The sequence below is a fragment of the Alosa alosa genome, chromosome 5, assembly GCF_017589495.1.
Source record: "Alosa alosa isolate M-15738 ecotype Scorff River chromosome 5, AALO_Geno_1.1, whole genome shotgun sequence".
NCBI classification, from domain to species: Eukaryota; Metazoa; Chordata; class Actinopteri; order Clupeiformes; family Clupeidae; genus Alosa; species Alosa alosa.
The window spans coordinates 10,486,356-10,500,798 of record NC_063193.1 but is presented as its reverse complement, the minus strand read 5'-3'; the positions used below and the strand labels follow the sequence as shown (position 1 = coordinate 10,500,798).

The window sequence follows — 14,443 nt, the reverse complement described above, 5'->3', positions numbered from 1 at the left end:
TTATGTTCCCTTCTAACCTTATTTTATAATTCTTAGTAAGAGTACACGTCTATCCAAGAGGAGACACAAATGGCAGCAGCCCTGATTCCACTGTGTAGAAAACTATAAACTACACTTTAGCGTGTTAAAGCAGCCTGCAGAGCCAACACCTCTGGAGGGTCAAATAGGCTGACCTCATATAGATGCGAGACTGCGGTTCACAAACAGCTAAACCTAATTCCATTTGGAACACAATTGTGTCTGTGCATAACATACCCACAGGCCACTGACTGTATGTTGCAGATAGGGTTCTGGGTATGAAGACAACATACTGCATGAAAGATCCATAACTGGCCTACCATTTCCAATGTACAGGATGCTGTGAAACAGAAACTGACATTTAGTTTGTGGCATTTAGGGAAGATGTGCATGCTGGGATACTAGTGCAATTCAGGCTTTCATGCATACAAACAATTTACTCAGATTTGTTTCTCAAACAAAACGATGGACACATTTCAAACTTCCAAGATTTTTTTTATTGACATTCAATAGCAATAAATGGTGAATAGGATTATAGAGACCATATCTGTTTGTGAATAATATCAGATGGTGCGATGATATTATGCTTGCTACACGTTAAGGTGAACCATTTCTGATGGTGTTAACATGTCAGTTGTGTTCAGTTGCATGAAACTGTATCCCTGTAGTGTGTTATATGGCTATTTGTCCTGTTCTATTGCAGGTAGGCTGGTGGCTACTGAGTGTTATCTTACAAGGGGTGTTAATGGAGGCAGCACCAAGTATAATACTTTATTGAACTGTGAATGTAGCAGGCACTCAAGCAATGCATTCCGCTGATTCTAAATACAACCGCAATATGCATGTCCATTCAAACCCAACACGTGAATGACCAGCCCAACCCTAAACCAATACAATCGGTTGAACACCACACAGATCAGAGTACATGTAAACTCTACCCTGCACTATTGTCCATTGATTAAAGGCATTCATAATTTAGTATGGAGTATAAAGCTTCGAAATAGAGCAGCTACTGAATTTGAGTGAAAGCGGTCATTCCTATGCATTGGATTATCATTAGGATGGATTTTGTCATGTTAAAGCTCCTATGTCTCTGGATTAGATGCCATAGTATTTTTGCTTATGGAGAGCAATAAAAGTGATAAGTTCAACAAAGTAAGACACAGCAGGCACTGCTGTGACTATAAAACAATACAAAAGAAATTCATTATAAAGGACATACAAAAGATAAGCAAAAATACGTCACACATCTGGATTATAGCCAGTGCAGACAGCTCATTTTTGGATTGTGCATTGGAGGTCATGCATGTCCTGTTCTCTTCTTGAGTTTCCTGATAGTGTTTCAGCTTACTCATAGGAACAGTTGCAGCCAGGGTTACGTGAGGTAAGAGTGTGAGTTTGGGAGGCACTGGATACGTTGTTTTTTCAGCTTCCTTCAGAGTCTCTGGACCCACTGGTCCAGAAATCATTACTCCTACATGGAATGAGTCTTGTAACCCTATATTACTCTTTTCTGAAAGGAAGAATGCTTTAAGAGCAAGAGGCTCTGCATCTAGGACTAGTTCTTGTGTCTAATACTGTGTGTTTGTACTGCAAGAAAACACCAAAAGTTAAAAGCAGGGATGGTTGCCCAGCCCTTTTCCTAAAAGAAGATTCGGTCGTCAGCCCATTCAATACCACTGCATGTCTGACACACCTGCTCCTGAAGAGCTTGGTCGGCAGAAACTGGCATTTCTTGTATGACATAGTAGATCGATATCCAGGATATGGAATAAACCTCTGAAACTCATCTTCCCACTAACAGTTCAGGCACAGGAGGGAGGAGAGCATTGCACTCTATAAACTATGCTTTTGTGAAGACCACACACAAATGATTAAAAAAGGCTATCTGGGATGTTCTCATCCAGAAGTATTTTGGCAACAAAGAGAGAGTTCAACATCACACCAAATGGCACATTAGCAATATCAAGTAGGGATATGGGTTATAGGTCAATAAGCATGCTACTCTTTTCCGTGGCAACAAAGAGCAACCAATCCAACACCCACACAAAAACTTGAGTAATCTTTTGTATCTCTTATCAGTGTTATAGATTAGTATGATTTCATATGTCACTCTCTAACCTTTGAGAGTTTGGAAGTAATCAGATGTTAAGTGACAAAGTATACTTGTGCTTATTTATAATCATAGAACTAGTTTATAGTTAACTTGCATAACCTGCTTGTGATATGAAACTTGATCGATTATGAATTAGCAGAAGTTTATGAGTACAGTGATACATGTAAAATGCAAGCACCATGTTTGCCTGCCGTTTCTGTTTTTCTAAGGAAGTATGATTTGATCTCAATTGCACAGCTACAGAAAATATGCCATGCCTATTCGTTCATATTTACCATGAAAACATCACACAGAATACACAACCCACACACGGATTCAAGTCTACTTCTAGGCTTCACTTCACATGTTCACTCACTACTCATTAATCTTGCGATTCTCCAACAGCAAAATGTCAACCCTCAGCAGGAATAAGCTCATGTAAATTCATACTACGGTCATTCTGGGGGGGGGGCAGTACGTCGTCTTAACTGGAATGCCGACCTACTTTCATGTTTCGCACCCTAACGTGTAACTCTCCCTTTTCTGTGCTCAGACAGAGTGTGCTCATGCATCTTTAATGAAGGCTTAGGTGGCTACTGTTTTGCCATTAGCGTCCGAAAAAAAACAAACAAATAATAATTTAAAAAAAAACATCTACATCTAGGCTTTGTGGACTAAGAACTTGATTCTGGTGCTCATCATTTACATACATCCGTTCACTTCATCCTTCTGTCCTGTCACGAGCCTGGCACAGAGGCCAAAGTCTCTCTCTTCTCTTTGATGATGCCCGAACGTCCAGCGCTGGAGATGACCAGTCACCGAATCACGCGAGGCTCTCCAGACCTGCTGGCCTTGACAGTGTGAGCTTAGCAATACACAGAAACTTCCAGGTTCAGAAATTCAGTCCACCTAAATACTCAATGTCACGTCAAGATATGTGGTATGCAAGATAAGCATATTGTATATAGTATTGTTATATACACACTATTCTGAAGGAGGAGGTTGCAGCAACGTGTGGAAACAAGCTTGTAAACCTCAAGAGTGTCCCAAGAGAAAACAAACCAAAACACACTGACGAGACGAACCTCATTAACTGGAGTGTCGGACCCGGTTCTTCTCCACCTCCACCCCCTCCTCTTCCTCCTCCATCTCCGTCGTCTAACAGCAGGAGGAGCGTAGCGCTATGCTGGCCACCGACCTGATGGCGCAGGCGGAGAGCCGGTGGCAGGCGCCCGCCCCGGACACGTAGCCCGAGGCCAATCGCTGGAGCCGCTTGGCCCCGAACGTGTTGAAGTGGCCGGGCAGCACCTGCTCCACCTGATCCTGCTCGGCCATTGCCAGGAGCCGCTCGCAGCTGCGCACGTAGTCGCCCACGTGGCTGTGCGGCAGCCAGTCGATCATGGCGCCGTCGTAGACCACGTCGCCGCTGAACAGCAGCTTGCGCTCGGCATCGTGAAGGCAGATGCTGCCGCGCGAGTGGCCCGGCATGTGGAGGACGCTCAGCTGACGGTCGCCCAGGTTGATGACGTCACCTGACAGAGAGCAGGGGGAAGATAAGACGGGAAGACAAGACAAACAGACAGACAGACAGACACAGACGAAGAAGAGGTAGAGGTGGATGAGTGAGTGAGAGGGAGGTAGGAGTGGAGACGTGTGCAGTGCACTAGCAGCAGCTGATGGGAAATTATTCCAGCTGCAATGCAGGCACTGACTCAGAGGAAGTGTATTGACCGTCCAGCAAACTGAGAAGGGAGGGGATTGGGGGGTAGGGGGTAGCTTGGCATGTCTTTGAGAGAGCTCAGGATGACTAGGCACACAACTGAACTCCAAAGTGCAAAGCTCCCCAAGTGTTGCACTAAATGCTGAAACGGCTCTTTCATTCATGGATCCAACGGTACATCAGGGTAATACATGACAGCAGGTACACTGCACCAGGCTCAGTCATAAGCTATACACAGAGACTTTACAGTTCACCTGGGAATGGGATGGGGATTAGCAGCTTAATTTCTTATAGGCTACCAAAGACATGCGGGTCATTCTGTGACAACTCATGGGTTGCTGCACTGTCTCGGACTGTATGAGTTTTTGCTCAAAGTTTGTCTGCATTAAGTTTAAAGTCCCAAAACGCAGACAGGCATTTTATCTGCAAATACAATACTTGTTCCCCAATCTAGGACCTTGACGAAAATCAATGAGCATGCCATACAGACTTGTAATGGTTCAGTCATATTGAGAACATGTGTGTCTAACATCCTAAAAAGTTTGGGCTGGCTATGAGTAATACTTTTCAAGATATTAATGCCTATACATTGCTTGCAAGTTATATCAAGGAATGAAAAAAAAAAAACTTGGAAGATTTGAACATTAACATTTTACATGCCTTGGTTTTGGGACCCATTCATGATATAAGCTTAGGCTAGACAAGATTGAACAAAATCTGAGACGGTGCAGCTTTGACACTGGTTTGACACGGAGCGAGCCATGTCTTGTTGTGTTTCATTGTGTCTTCTTTCCTATTTAGAAATAAACGTGTGGGATGCTATGTAGTTCTAGAGCATCAGAATTTCACCGGGAGAGTAGAATAGGGGCCTTAGTTTGGAAAGAGAGCACTTGTGGTGCCAACTCCCTTCAACAAATGCATGCTATAATGGTAGAGGACAGCTCTCTGGATGATAACAAAACCTTAATAGGCAGGGAAGATGATAAGGCAACCTTATTACATAATGCGTTTGATTTCGGTTAACAATACATTTTAGAAGCAGCTACAATTTAATTTGCATCGATCGTTTTCGTCTTGCTAGATTGCTTCTGCAACTACAATCAGATTGCACTCCTCAGTCATGATTGTATTGAAACCATCTGATAAAATCCGCCAGTTTTTTTGCCTTGGGAGAGAAAGAGGTGCAGCTACCTCACAGTTTATTCTCTGGTCCCCAAGGCACCGCCTATTGCACCCAATGCAGTTTATGGCTTAATGCTAACAATACAATACAATGCTAACATTAGCTATCTAGGTAACGACTAAAATTGCCATACCTTCCTGTAATATGTGAGTCGGCTGGACAGCCTTCACTCTGTATTGCCTGGCTCTCCATCCGGGCGTGGGACTCTCAACAATCTCCCTGTCAGACAGCCAGGTTACCGTTTCGAAGTTATCTCCATTAGCAAGAGCATCGACCTCTGCCTTGTGAACGCCCACCTGTTGAAACTGATGGAGACCACCCGAATGATCGAAATGAACGTGTGTGCCGATAGCTAAAACAGGGTTTTTGCGTTGCGAATCGTCCCCCAGGAGGCCGTTTGCCTTGATGTACTCCGGCAGGCTCCGCAGTCCCAATCCTGTGTCTATCACCACGTCCTGATGGGAGCCGCGTATGACCCAAATGTTAGCTCTGTTCCCCGATTGGTAAAATCGCTCCTGGACCCAGAACAGTCCGTCTCCAACAGACTTGTGTGCATACCAGTCCTGTGCAGACATCACAAAACATACGCGTATCTTAATTAACACCTTAAAGCCACCTTTAGTCTCAGAATCATATGGAAATTTGGATGGGATGGTGCCTCTAAAGATTGTTAAGGCGGAGATTCGCTGGAACCGTAAGCGCTGATTGGATGATATAACGTGACGCATGTGGTAAAAACGGTATTATTGGTTAACAAATACGGTCTGTAAACCAATAGACCTCTCCAGAATAAGCCCCGCCTCCTAACTTCTGTATCCATCCAACCTTCGGTCGTCAAATGTCTATGGGAAATAACATGGCGTTTCCTGTCAAACTCTGTAGGTGACAAAGTAGAAAAAGCTGGTGGGCAGATTGGCCTACACACTTCTGCCATCTAGTTTCCACTGGATTTTTTGATTGTCGGTGCCGACAATTTTTTTCTACATCGCTACCTACAGATGTTTTACCGGTATGATATTTCGAAACGCAGTGTTATTTCCCATAGACAATCGACGCCCGGAAGTTGGATGGATACGGAAGTTATGGAGGCGGGACTTATTCTGGAGAGGTCTATGATACAAGTGCACCACGAACATAGGGCCTAAATACCAAATACCTTGAGTAGGCCTATGCCAAAACCTGACACTTTTTAATATGCGCGTAGCATATCTTTGTATGATCGTGTGTGCGTGTTCCACTGCTTGCAGTTAGGCCTATGAAAGAAGTCGTTTAATCTACATGATGCATTCATGGTGCAATTACATGGTGCTTGCGACACTTGATTTTTACTCTGAGGGAAATGTTGACACCTCCAATCAGGCTACTAACAGAGCCCGTCTGCATAACTCGCGCTCTGCTTCCGCTTGCAAAGGTATTTACGACCCTTGTAATGTGATTTTTTTTCTAAAATACTGAATTTTGCATGCCAGTTATAAATAGTCCTGTCCAATATCAACAGTCCAATTGGGTTAATTGCTAAACCACACCCTCCAACCAGGCCTCATGACAGGTTCCAGTCCAATCCTCAGTGACCCTGCTTAATTGCAATTGAACACGATCAGTCACACTTTAACAAGACCATCCCCTCACAGAACCTAGATCTTCTGACTAGTGATCGTAAGGCAATTTGGGTCAGACATCAGTTTACAGGAGCTGGAACAAGGAAAACAACCATGGCAGGAGGCAGAGGCAGAGGAATGGCAGCCTTCTCCTTCAGGGTGGAGAACCTGGGCATCACCAGGGGCAACATGCCAGATGGCAGAAAGGGGCCTAACCCACTTTACCCAGTAAGTGCATACCTTCAAATATCTAACCTATCTTACACATACAGCTCTGGGAAAAAAAAAAAATTAAGAGACCACTGCAGATCTTTCTGATGTCCTCCTACGGTTGCTGAGTGGCATTCGAATGAGTTGATAGACCACTACAAATTTGAATATGACCGTCAACTCATTAATTTACTCATTCATCTCACCCTTGTGATGTGTTTTAGTGAATTATAATTCTTACACACTTAACATTGAATTGGTTGTTGCCCCACAATATTCCTACTATCAGTAGATATAACCTGTACTGGTTTTAACAGCGTCTTTGCTACCTCTCTGTCCATGTCTAGATGATGGAGTATAAACCTGTGGCGCTGGAGCTAAGCCAGAGTGATGATTACATGCTCGCCCTGAAACAGGAGATCAGGGGCACGATGCGCAAGTTGCCATGCTATCTGAAGGCTAATGTAGCCAAGTCAGGTGAGCCCATCCAGCCATCATCTAATCCAATCACACAACAACAGATAACTGGAAACCCCGAAAGAAATGTAGTACAGTAGCCGATGTAATGCAATTCAATTTTAAAATGCAGACATCCAAAGATGAATAAACGCATTAGGTCTTCTCATCTCAAATAGGATATGCACTCACATGTGAGGCCAATCAGGTTTGTCAGATGATTATGTATAGAGACATAGGCAGATGGAACGGTGTTCCATTATTCACGTTGAACTGGTCAGTCTGTTGTTAGAGGTATATTTGTTTTATACCCTGGGCATGACAAAATCTCTCTTTTACTGTTACAGAAGTGGAGAAGTATAAAGATAAGTATGTAAGGGAAAGTCAAAAAATTGAGGATGAGGAGTGGACACCAGGTAAGAACTATAAAAGTAATGTTTAGTTAAAATCTGAGATCAGCCATGGACCATCAAGTATCATTATTTTTATTCAGATTGGGAACGTCTGCCAAAAGAATTAATGCCAAAGAAGAATTTGGCAAAAAAGAAGTCAGGTAAATGTAGAGTTTATATAGATGTGCAAGACCTCTCCACAGCCTGAAATGAAACTGAATAAAAAATAAATTACTGACTTTCAACGTATCTACTATTACAGTATCAAAGAAGAAACCCAGAACACTAACCAGCTTGGAAAAAGACGGTTTGCTCTCAAAATTAAGCGTAAGTGCACTTTAAGGAGAAACATGAAGGAATTTTATGTTTACTTTTAACATACTCCGGGTATCACTTTCAGGAGCTGGAGAAGACTGACAACGTAAACGCAGATGAAGAAAAAGAAGAGGAGAAGGAAGAAAAAAAGAAAGGAGAAGATGATGCTGAAGATGGAGAGGAAATTGAAGGAGAGGAGTATGATGATGAAGACCTTGAGGAGGTACAGGAATAGCTTGCCCCCCCCCCCCTCCCTCCCTCCCTCCCTCAGTGTCTTCAGTAAATGAACAACCGTCTACATAGAATCCAATGGATGCAATGTGATACAGGGGTTGTGCGGTGTGATATAGTTATTGCTAAGTAAACCTTTTCTTTCCATTCCCTTTTGAAGGAGAATGACTACATTGCCAGCTACTTTGAAGATGGTGATGACTTTGGAGCTGGCAGTGATGACAACATGGACGGTGAAGCTACATATTAAAGTAATCAGTCATGGTATATTTGTAAATATGTGTATGAATTGTCCTGAGGAGAAAGTAGTGCTGGTTAATTATTCCATCGTTTAATGCAAAATTAATTATGAATAAATACTAAATGGATGGCTGTAACTTGACTTCATAATTAAAATAATGACTATTTTCAACCTGTACTTGAGTAAGACCACAGGAAGAAGGCACATACTGATGCTAACACTTTTGTTTTCATCATTTTTGTTTTACAAGAAGGAAAACACAAATCCTTGTACTGTCAATTGAAACATTTTTTAAAACACAGCCAAAAATAATATTGTGCATTTAATTATTCAGAAGAAAAAAAAAATCCTATGGCAAGCAATAGTTTGAAGGCAAGGTTAATAATTACTCAACCTATGCAACAATACTGATTTTGGAACATTTTTCTCCAATAAATTATGCTTTATTTAAAGTACATCCCTGACGTTTAGACAGTGGTAACACTCTCTCTGCTCATACACATGGTTTCTGAAAATAAGAAACAACCATCATGTACCCCTAAGGAAAACCATAGAAGTGACTTAAGCAGCTACACATGAGCTCACTCTTTGAAAATGACATACTTGTTTCCACTGTGCAGAAAAAGCCCATAGAGTCAATGACTGAATGTAGCTCATCTGCTATTTCTCATCAACGAAAGTGGTTACAACTCCAGATGCAGAAATGCCTCTGGTCCCTATTAGCGCCTGTCTCTCTCCCTCACTATGTGTCTCCTCTCTTATGGTCCTGGTTGCGTTTCATTTCAAGGGGTGGTTGTGCCTGCGAGTCCCGTTGAGGAAGATCCTTGTGTCCTGTTTCTCCAACCGCACTCCCTTTAGTGTTCACAGTCTTGTGCAGTTCATTCATGACTGGGGTCACGTGTTGGTTCGTAGCGTTATGATGGCTAACGTCAGCTTTCATCAGAACCTCGTAGTACAGCAGGTAGAACACAGGCGTGATGATTCCCACCACCAGCATGATGGCCACCGCTGTCCACCAGCGCATGCCCCAGTCCGCCCCGTAGTAAGGGTCCTTCTTCAGGGGCGCTCGGCGCTCGGGGTCTCCCAGCAGTGGCTGCTGGGGACTGAGGGAGGACACCACCTCATTCAGGCTGTTCCTGGAGGATCCTGTGGATTTGACTAGCAGCTCGATGTCCTTGTCCTTCTCCTGGAGGAAGTTGCCCACGCTGTCCGTGGAGGAGGAGGACGCCGAGTCCACCGCCGCCGCCTCGCTGGTGGATGCCGCAAATTCCACCAGGCGACGGGTCGTTCCTGGGGAGGCGGACTTGTGAGGAGTGGTGTTGTGGGTCTCCGTCAGAACACTGAACCTTTTTACTGGGATCTTTATAGACCTCAACGCAAAAAAGTCCTGTTCTGTGAGAAGATTGTTGGCCCTTTTGATATCTGCCACCTGAAAGGAAAAACATTAAATTACATTTAAATCTCCCATAAGGAACTTCGCTGATTGTACGTCATCTCTGTGTTATGCTGTATACATTTACATTATAAATGCAACAAAAACTTTTTCGAGGAGGGACCAAAAAGCAAATAAATTACTGTAGAAGTAAAAAGCAGTAAATGTAAAAAATAAATAAATAAACATTAATGCTAGCATTGACTAGTGTTGGTACATTATATGTTTTTAAATGCCTCAGAGAATGCATAGCAATTACTTTGTGTGAACATTAAAACTGGTGCCAGATGACGCCCTTTGAAATCACAAATGTAAGCTGGGACAGCTTAGGTAAACACTGTGCAAGCATACTCAAGATAAACATGGAACTGGTCCCCAAGAGGGCCAAAATGTTCTAATACGTGGCAGCTCAGAGTGTCTTCAGAGAATAGCATGAACTTTGACTACAAGGGAGAATATTAGCGACAACAGTTCTTCACTTTTATCTTATCAGCAGTTTTTCTTTGGGCGAAACTGTAAGCTTTATATTCCTCACAACAGAAATTATCTATTGCATGCATCACCTGTTAATAGACTCACCGAGCAAAAATACTGGAGTGAGATGCTGTTGAGAGTGTCTCCATCTTTGATGTCCCTGACCAGGTAGACTATGTCGTCAAGTCTGTCTCTTGAGGTGCTCCGACGCATCCGGTCTCGTGCTCGGGAACGCAGTTCGTAGTTCTCCCCGTCTTCCTCCGAACACTCCGTCTCTGAACCATTCCCAAAGATGTATGCGTGCCCTCCGAAGGTGGGCTGCACAGTAGAGGCTGACTGGAAACCATTGTGCTGGTTTTTCCCAGTCATTTTTCACTCTTGGAAAAGCACAAAAGCACATAAATACATTTATGATTATGATGATGGAACACAGAGACTGACAGTGACAATTCAGTCTAAAAATTATGATGACAATTTATGCAATTGGTCAAATTAAACCCTAAGTCACATTTTTCTGAAGAGGGTCTAAGTTATGAGGGTCTAAGTTATGCAGGGCTCTACACTAACATTTTTTTTTCAGGAGCACTTGTGCGCCCAAGTTAAAAAATGTAGGAGCACAGACAAAAATTTGGGAGCACAGTCAGTTCTGTACTTAACTTACACATAATCTAACATTATACTGCAGCTAATAGTTAAACATGCCAGTGCACCAATTAATAAATATTAAGAATGACTGACAACATTTAGGCTACAGGAAACAGGATTTTAAAGATCAGTGCCTACTTTATTTTCAGTCTGTTCTATTTTCCTACATTTTGTTAATGTAAAATAATATATTACATTGTCATATTTGCATTTAGCCTGTATATTAAGTATCCTGCCAAATTATTTATTTATTTATTTGTGAATCCATCTATAGCTAATCCAAATATGCCCATGGTGACCTATCTGACTGCATACTGCCTAATAAGACTACTACTACTAAAACAGTCCATTTTATCTTCCACAAAACCCAACATAGGCTAATCAAGGATATATGTTTTATACTTTTAGTTTTTATTTGAAATATCTGCATTGATGGGGGCAGTAGGAAAATGTTAGGCCTACTTTCGTTTTGCACTTCAGCTTGTATTCGGTGTAAACAAACATACATGCGTGGAAGCCTGGAGTTGTCAGTAGCGTTCTACCTTTGAATAAAATGAGAGTATTACGGGAGGGTACTTTTGTGCCGGTCGCTAAATATCGCTACAGCTATATTTTGCATATTGCAGCCAATACGTCAACTGGGCTAAAAGGCATGTTAGGTTACATTTACTTCTCTCACTGCATTCTCAGAATCTCATCCTGTTCCTCTTATAGCCAATGAATTCGGTGGATAGAAGAACTAATTTCTTCAATCTTTGCATCTTGGCTGGCTAGTCTAACTTTCCCCTTTTTCTGCGCGCTCTTGGATTTGATAGAAGCGACTACTAGCGAGTCACAACGCGAAACTGCTAAAGTTGATGGGAGGTGTAGTTTTTATGCTGCATTCGCGACGTGATTCTATGGTTTGCACCAGTAATGTTTCTCGATGTTGCGGTGTATTTTGTAGACAAACATTGACATGGTTAGAAGTCATTCGCACCAGTGCGCCTAAATATTTTTTTGCACTCGCACGGCATCATTTTTACTCGCATGTGCGAGTGAAATGGGCGCACTGTGGAGCCCTGTTATGTGTGATTGATATCACAGGAGCACTAGACCTTCAATGCAGGTGAACAGGTTACAAGAAATTTAGCAAAGCAACCACATCATGGACTAAAAATGTCACATAAACCAGATTAACACGTTGGCCCATCCGATGCTCTTTCCTTTTGATTCAGAAATCATTTCTCCCCTGTCAAGTTGACCCTAACAGTTAGTAGTGAACATTATGCTACTGTCAAATGTATCGTAAATAAAATAAACAGTAAAAAAAAAAAAACGTCAACATCAAATTGATAGAAAAAAAATACATGCAGTTTTGCCACGTCAAGTAGACTATTTGACTCTTGAAAACGTACGTGTTTAGCCACGTAACTTCACCCATCATCCTTATCTTTCAACCCCCTTCCACGCGAGGTATTTACACAGATTACATTCTGCTGACAGAGTAAAAGGCCATTGATTGCATAATGATTCCAGGTTTACTTGCGAGGGATAAAGTTAAACCAAAGACTTTAAACTAGAGTAATGCTGCTGCTGTTACTTTCTAGCTCGAGATTATATCGCTATGTGGTTGACTGATTGCACAGACCGACAGTGTGTAGCTGACAATAACAACCATGTAACTTGACAGTTACACGACAAAATGATGAATATTGGCATACCATTACTACCAATAAAGCAAGCAGTTCTGGATAGAACCTGGGCTACAACCATACGGCCGTATTCATGTTGGCATTACAGGCTAAGTCAGCTAATGTAGCCGAGGAATCAACTGTTCGGTTAAGTATCGAGTAAAATGGCAAATGGCAAAGTACGAGCTGGGGATAGGTAGCTATTGTGATACGAGTCGCTTTCAAATCTAACTTTGGAGACAAGACTCAAGTTGTCTATTAGGTTAGTGTCTTGTAAACCAAGCTAACCCTCTCCATAAGGTTACGTTAGTGTTAGCAGACAGCTAACGTTTGGATAAATGAACATATGTCTGGTCTGGCTACCATATTTGTATACGTTCTACTTGTGCCCATTACCACTTGACAGAAGTACTTCCGAATGGATATCCTACAATCTTAGCTATTCTGGTAACGTGCTTTACTTCAGAGCAACAACAACGCTAACTAGGATGTTTAGTTAATGGACGTCGTGCTTTCTCATTAACAATAAATGTATGCTAGCTGTGCTAGCAGTCTCTCGTGTTAGCTATGATAGGTTGCTAACTCACATTTGTCTGCGTCAGTACGCTATTCAAATAACAATGTAAAGCTGGTTGATATCACAGTGTGTATAATAATGTTGATATGCAGTTAACAAAAACACAACTAGCTAATCTTACCAGAAAACATGAAAGGTTCACTCCTTGTTCTACGCCATTCTTCAACAGACATCGAAACCACTTCTTTTCTCTTCTCCCCTTGTACACGGTGCGTTTGTTTAGAGACGCCACGTCAACAGATACTGACGTGATGACGTATCTCTTATATCTTGTGAAACGGCTTGAATTTCTAGCAGCAGCGACAGCAGCGATGTGTATTTGCGATGGATACTAACAAAGATTCTACAACCGTCTCTGATACTAATGTAGGATACTAATAGGCTAGTCCTACATTTCAAAACTCTCAATCAATAATTTCACTGCATTTCTTACTTCCAGTAACTATATGCATGTGACAATAAACTTCCTTGTATCCTTGTATCATATAGAATTCCTAAAATTCCAGTCAAAGATAGCCTACTGTTAACAGCCTATGCAGAGGGGTATTCCAGAAAGGAGGTTTAACAAACACTGAGATAAAACTTAACCTCTGGGTTGTCTGAACCTGTGGCGACTAAACCCGAGCTGTCGGTTCCAAAACACCGGTTACAGTTAGTTCAATCAACCCTGTGTTAGATAACCTAGAGTTGTGCGCGTTCACGGCGAACTTAGGCATCATCTATTGAGAGTCGAAACAATGAGTGAAACCGGCGAAACGAAGAGCACCGTATTTTTCAGAGGCGGAGTAGTCGAGGCTTACGAGGAGAGAACTGTAACAAAAAAAAAGAGCAATACTTAAGCGCCTGCGTCCGAGACCTTGCTTGGCAGAGAACAGCCTGACCGTGTAAATGCGTACGTTTAGGATAGCCTATTTAATGTCAAAAGCACAATTAAATAATTCACTGGACATCACGTATTGTATTGACAGCTTTGAATGATGCTTTCTTAAACTAGCCTACCTTGTCACAGATTGAGTGGGCCATATAATTCTTTGAGAATCCTAAATGTAATTTTCTATTTTAACACGGGTTCTGCAGCTGTGGGCCAAGTAACTAAACTTTTGCGCTCCATCATCGGAAGGGTGAATGTCGGAAGGCATGGGTAGCCTATTGGACACATTTCAGTGCACATTTGGAAAATTTA

At 42.2% G+C, this 14,443-nt stretch overlaps 3 protein-coding genes across 6 annotated transcripts; 1 reads left to right on the top strand and 2 right to left on the bottom strand.

The window, feature by feature from the left end:
- Positions 1-492: 492 nt before the first annotated feature.
- Positions 493-5,784, bottom strand: mblac2 (metallo-beta-lactamase domain containing 2). Its single transcript, XM_048244282.1, has 2 exons — positions 5,150-5,784; positions 493-3,645 (listed from the first exon to the last, which is right to left on the bottom strand). The coding sequence occupies exons 1-2, from the start codon at positions 5,742-5,744 to the stop codon at positions 3,272-3,274; spliced, it is 969 nt and encodes a 322-aa protein (XP_048100239.1). The 5' UTR covers positions 5,745-5,784; the 3' UTR covers positions 493-3,271.
- Positions 5,785-6,040: 256 nt separating this feature from the next.
- On the top strand, positions 6,041-8,586 carry polr3g (polymerase (RNA) III (DNA directed) polypeptide G). 4 transcript variants are annotated; one of them, XM_048244352.1, is made up of 8 exons: positions 6,041-6,427; positions 6,692-6,842; positions 7,172-7,301; positions 7,628-7,696; positions 7,774-7,833; positions 7,935-7,999; positions 8,073-8,210; positions 8,379-8,586. In XM_048244352.1, the coding sequence occupies exons 2-8, from the start codon at positions 6,729-6,731 to the stop codon at positions 8,466-8,468; spliced, it is 666 nt and encodes a 221-aa protein (XP_048100309.1). In that variant the 5' UTR covers positions 6,041-6,427; positions 6,692-6,728; the 3' UTR covers positions 8,469-8,586. The 4 variants fall into 4 exon arrangements, with proteins under 4 accessions (XP_048100309.1, XP_048100308.1, XP_048100307.1 ...); XM_048244351.1 differs by having other exon boundaries at positions 6,554-6,842; XM_048244350.1 differs by having other exon boundaries at positions 6,041-6,842.
- A 10-nt stretch (positions 8,587-8,596) lies between these two features.
- On the bottom strand, positions 8,597-13,511 carry lysmd3 (LysM, putative peptidoglycan-binding, domain containing 3). Its single transcript, XM_048244349.1, has 3 exons — positions 13,382-13,511; positions 10,471-10,742; positions 8,597-9,888 (listed from the first exon to the last, which is right to left on the bottom strand). The coding sequence occupies exons 2-3, from the start codon at positions 10,732-10,734 to the stop codon at positions 9,202-9,204; spliced, it is 951 nt and encodes a 316-aa protein (XP_048100306.1). The 5' UTR covers positions 10,735-10,742; positions 13,382-13,511; the 3' UTR covers positions 8,597-9,201.
- Positions 13,512-14,443: the final 932 nt, after the last annotated feature.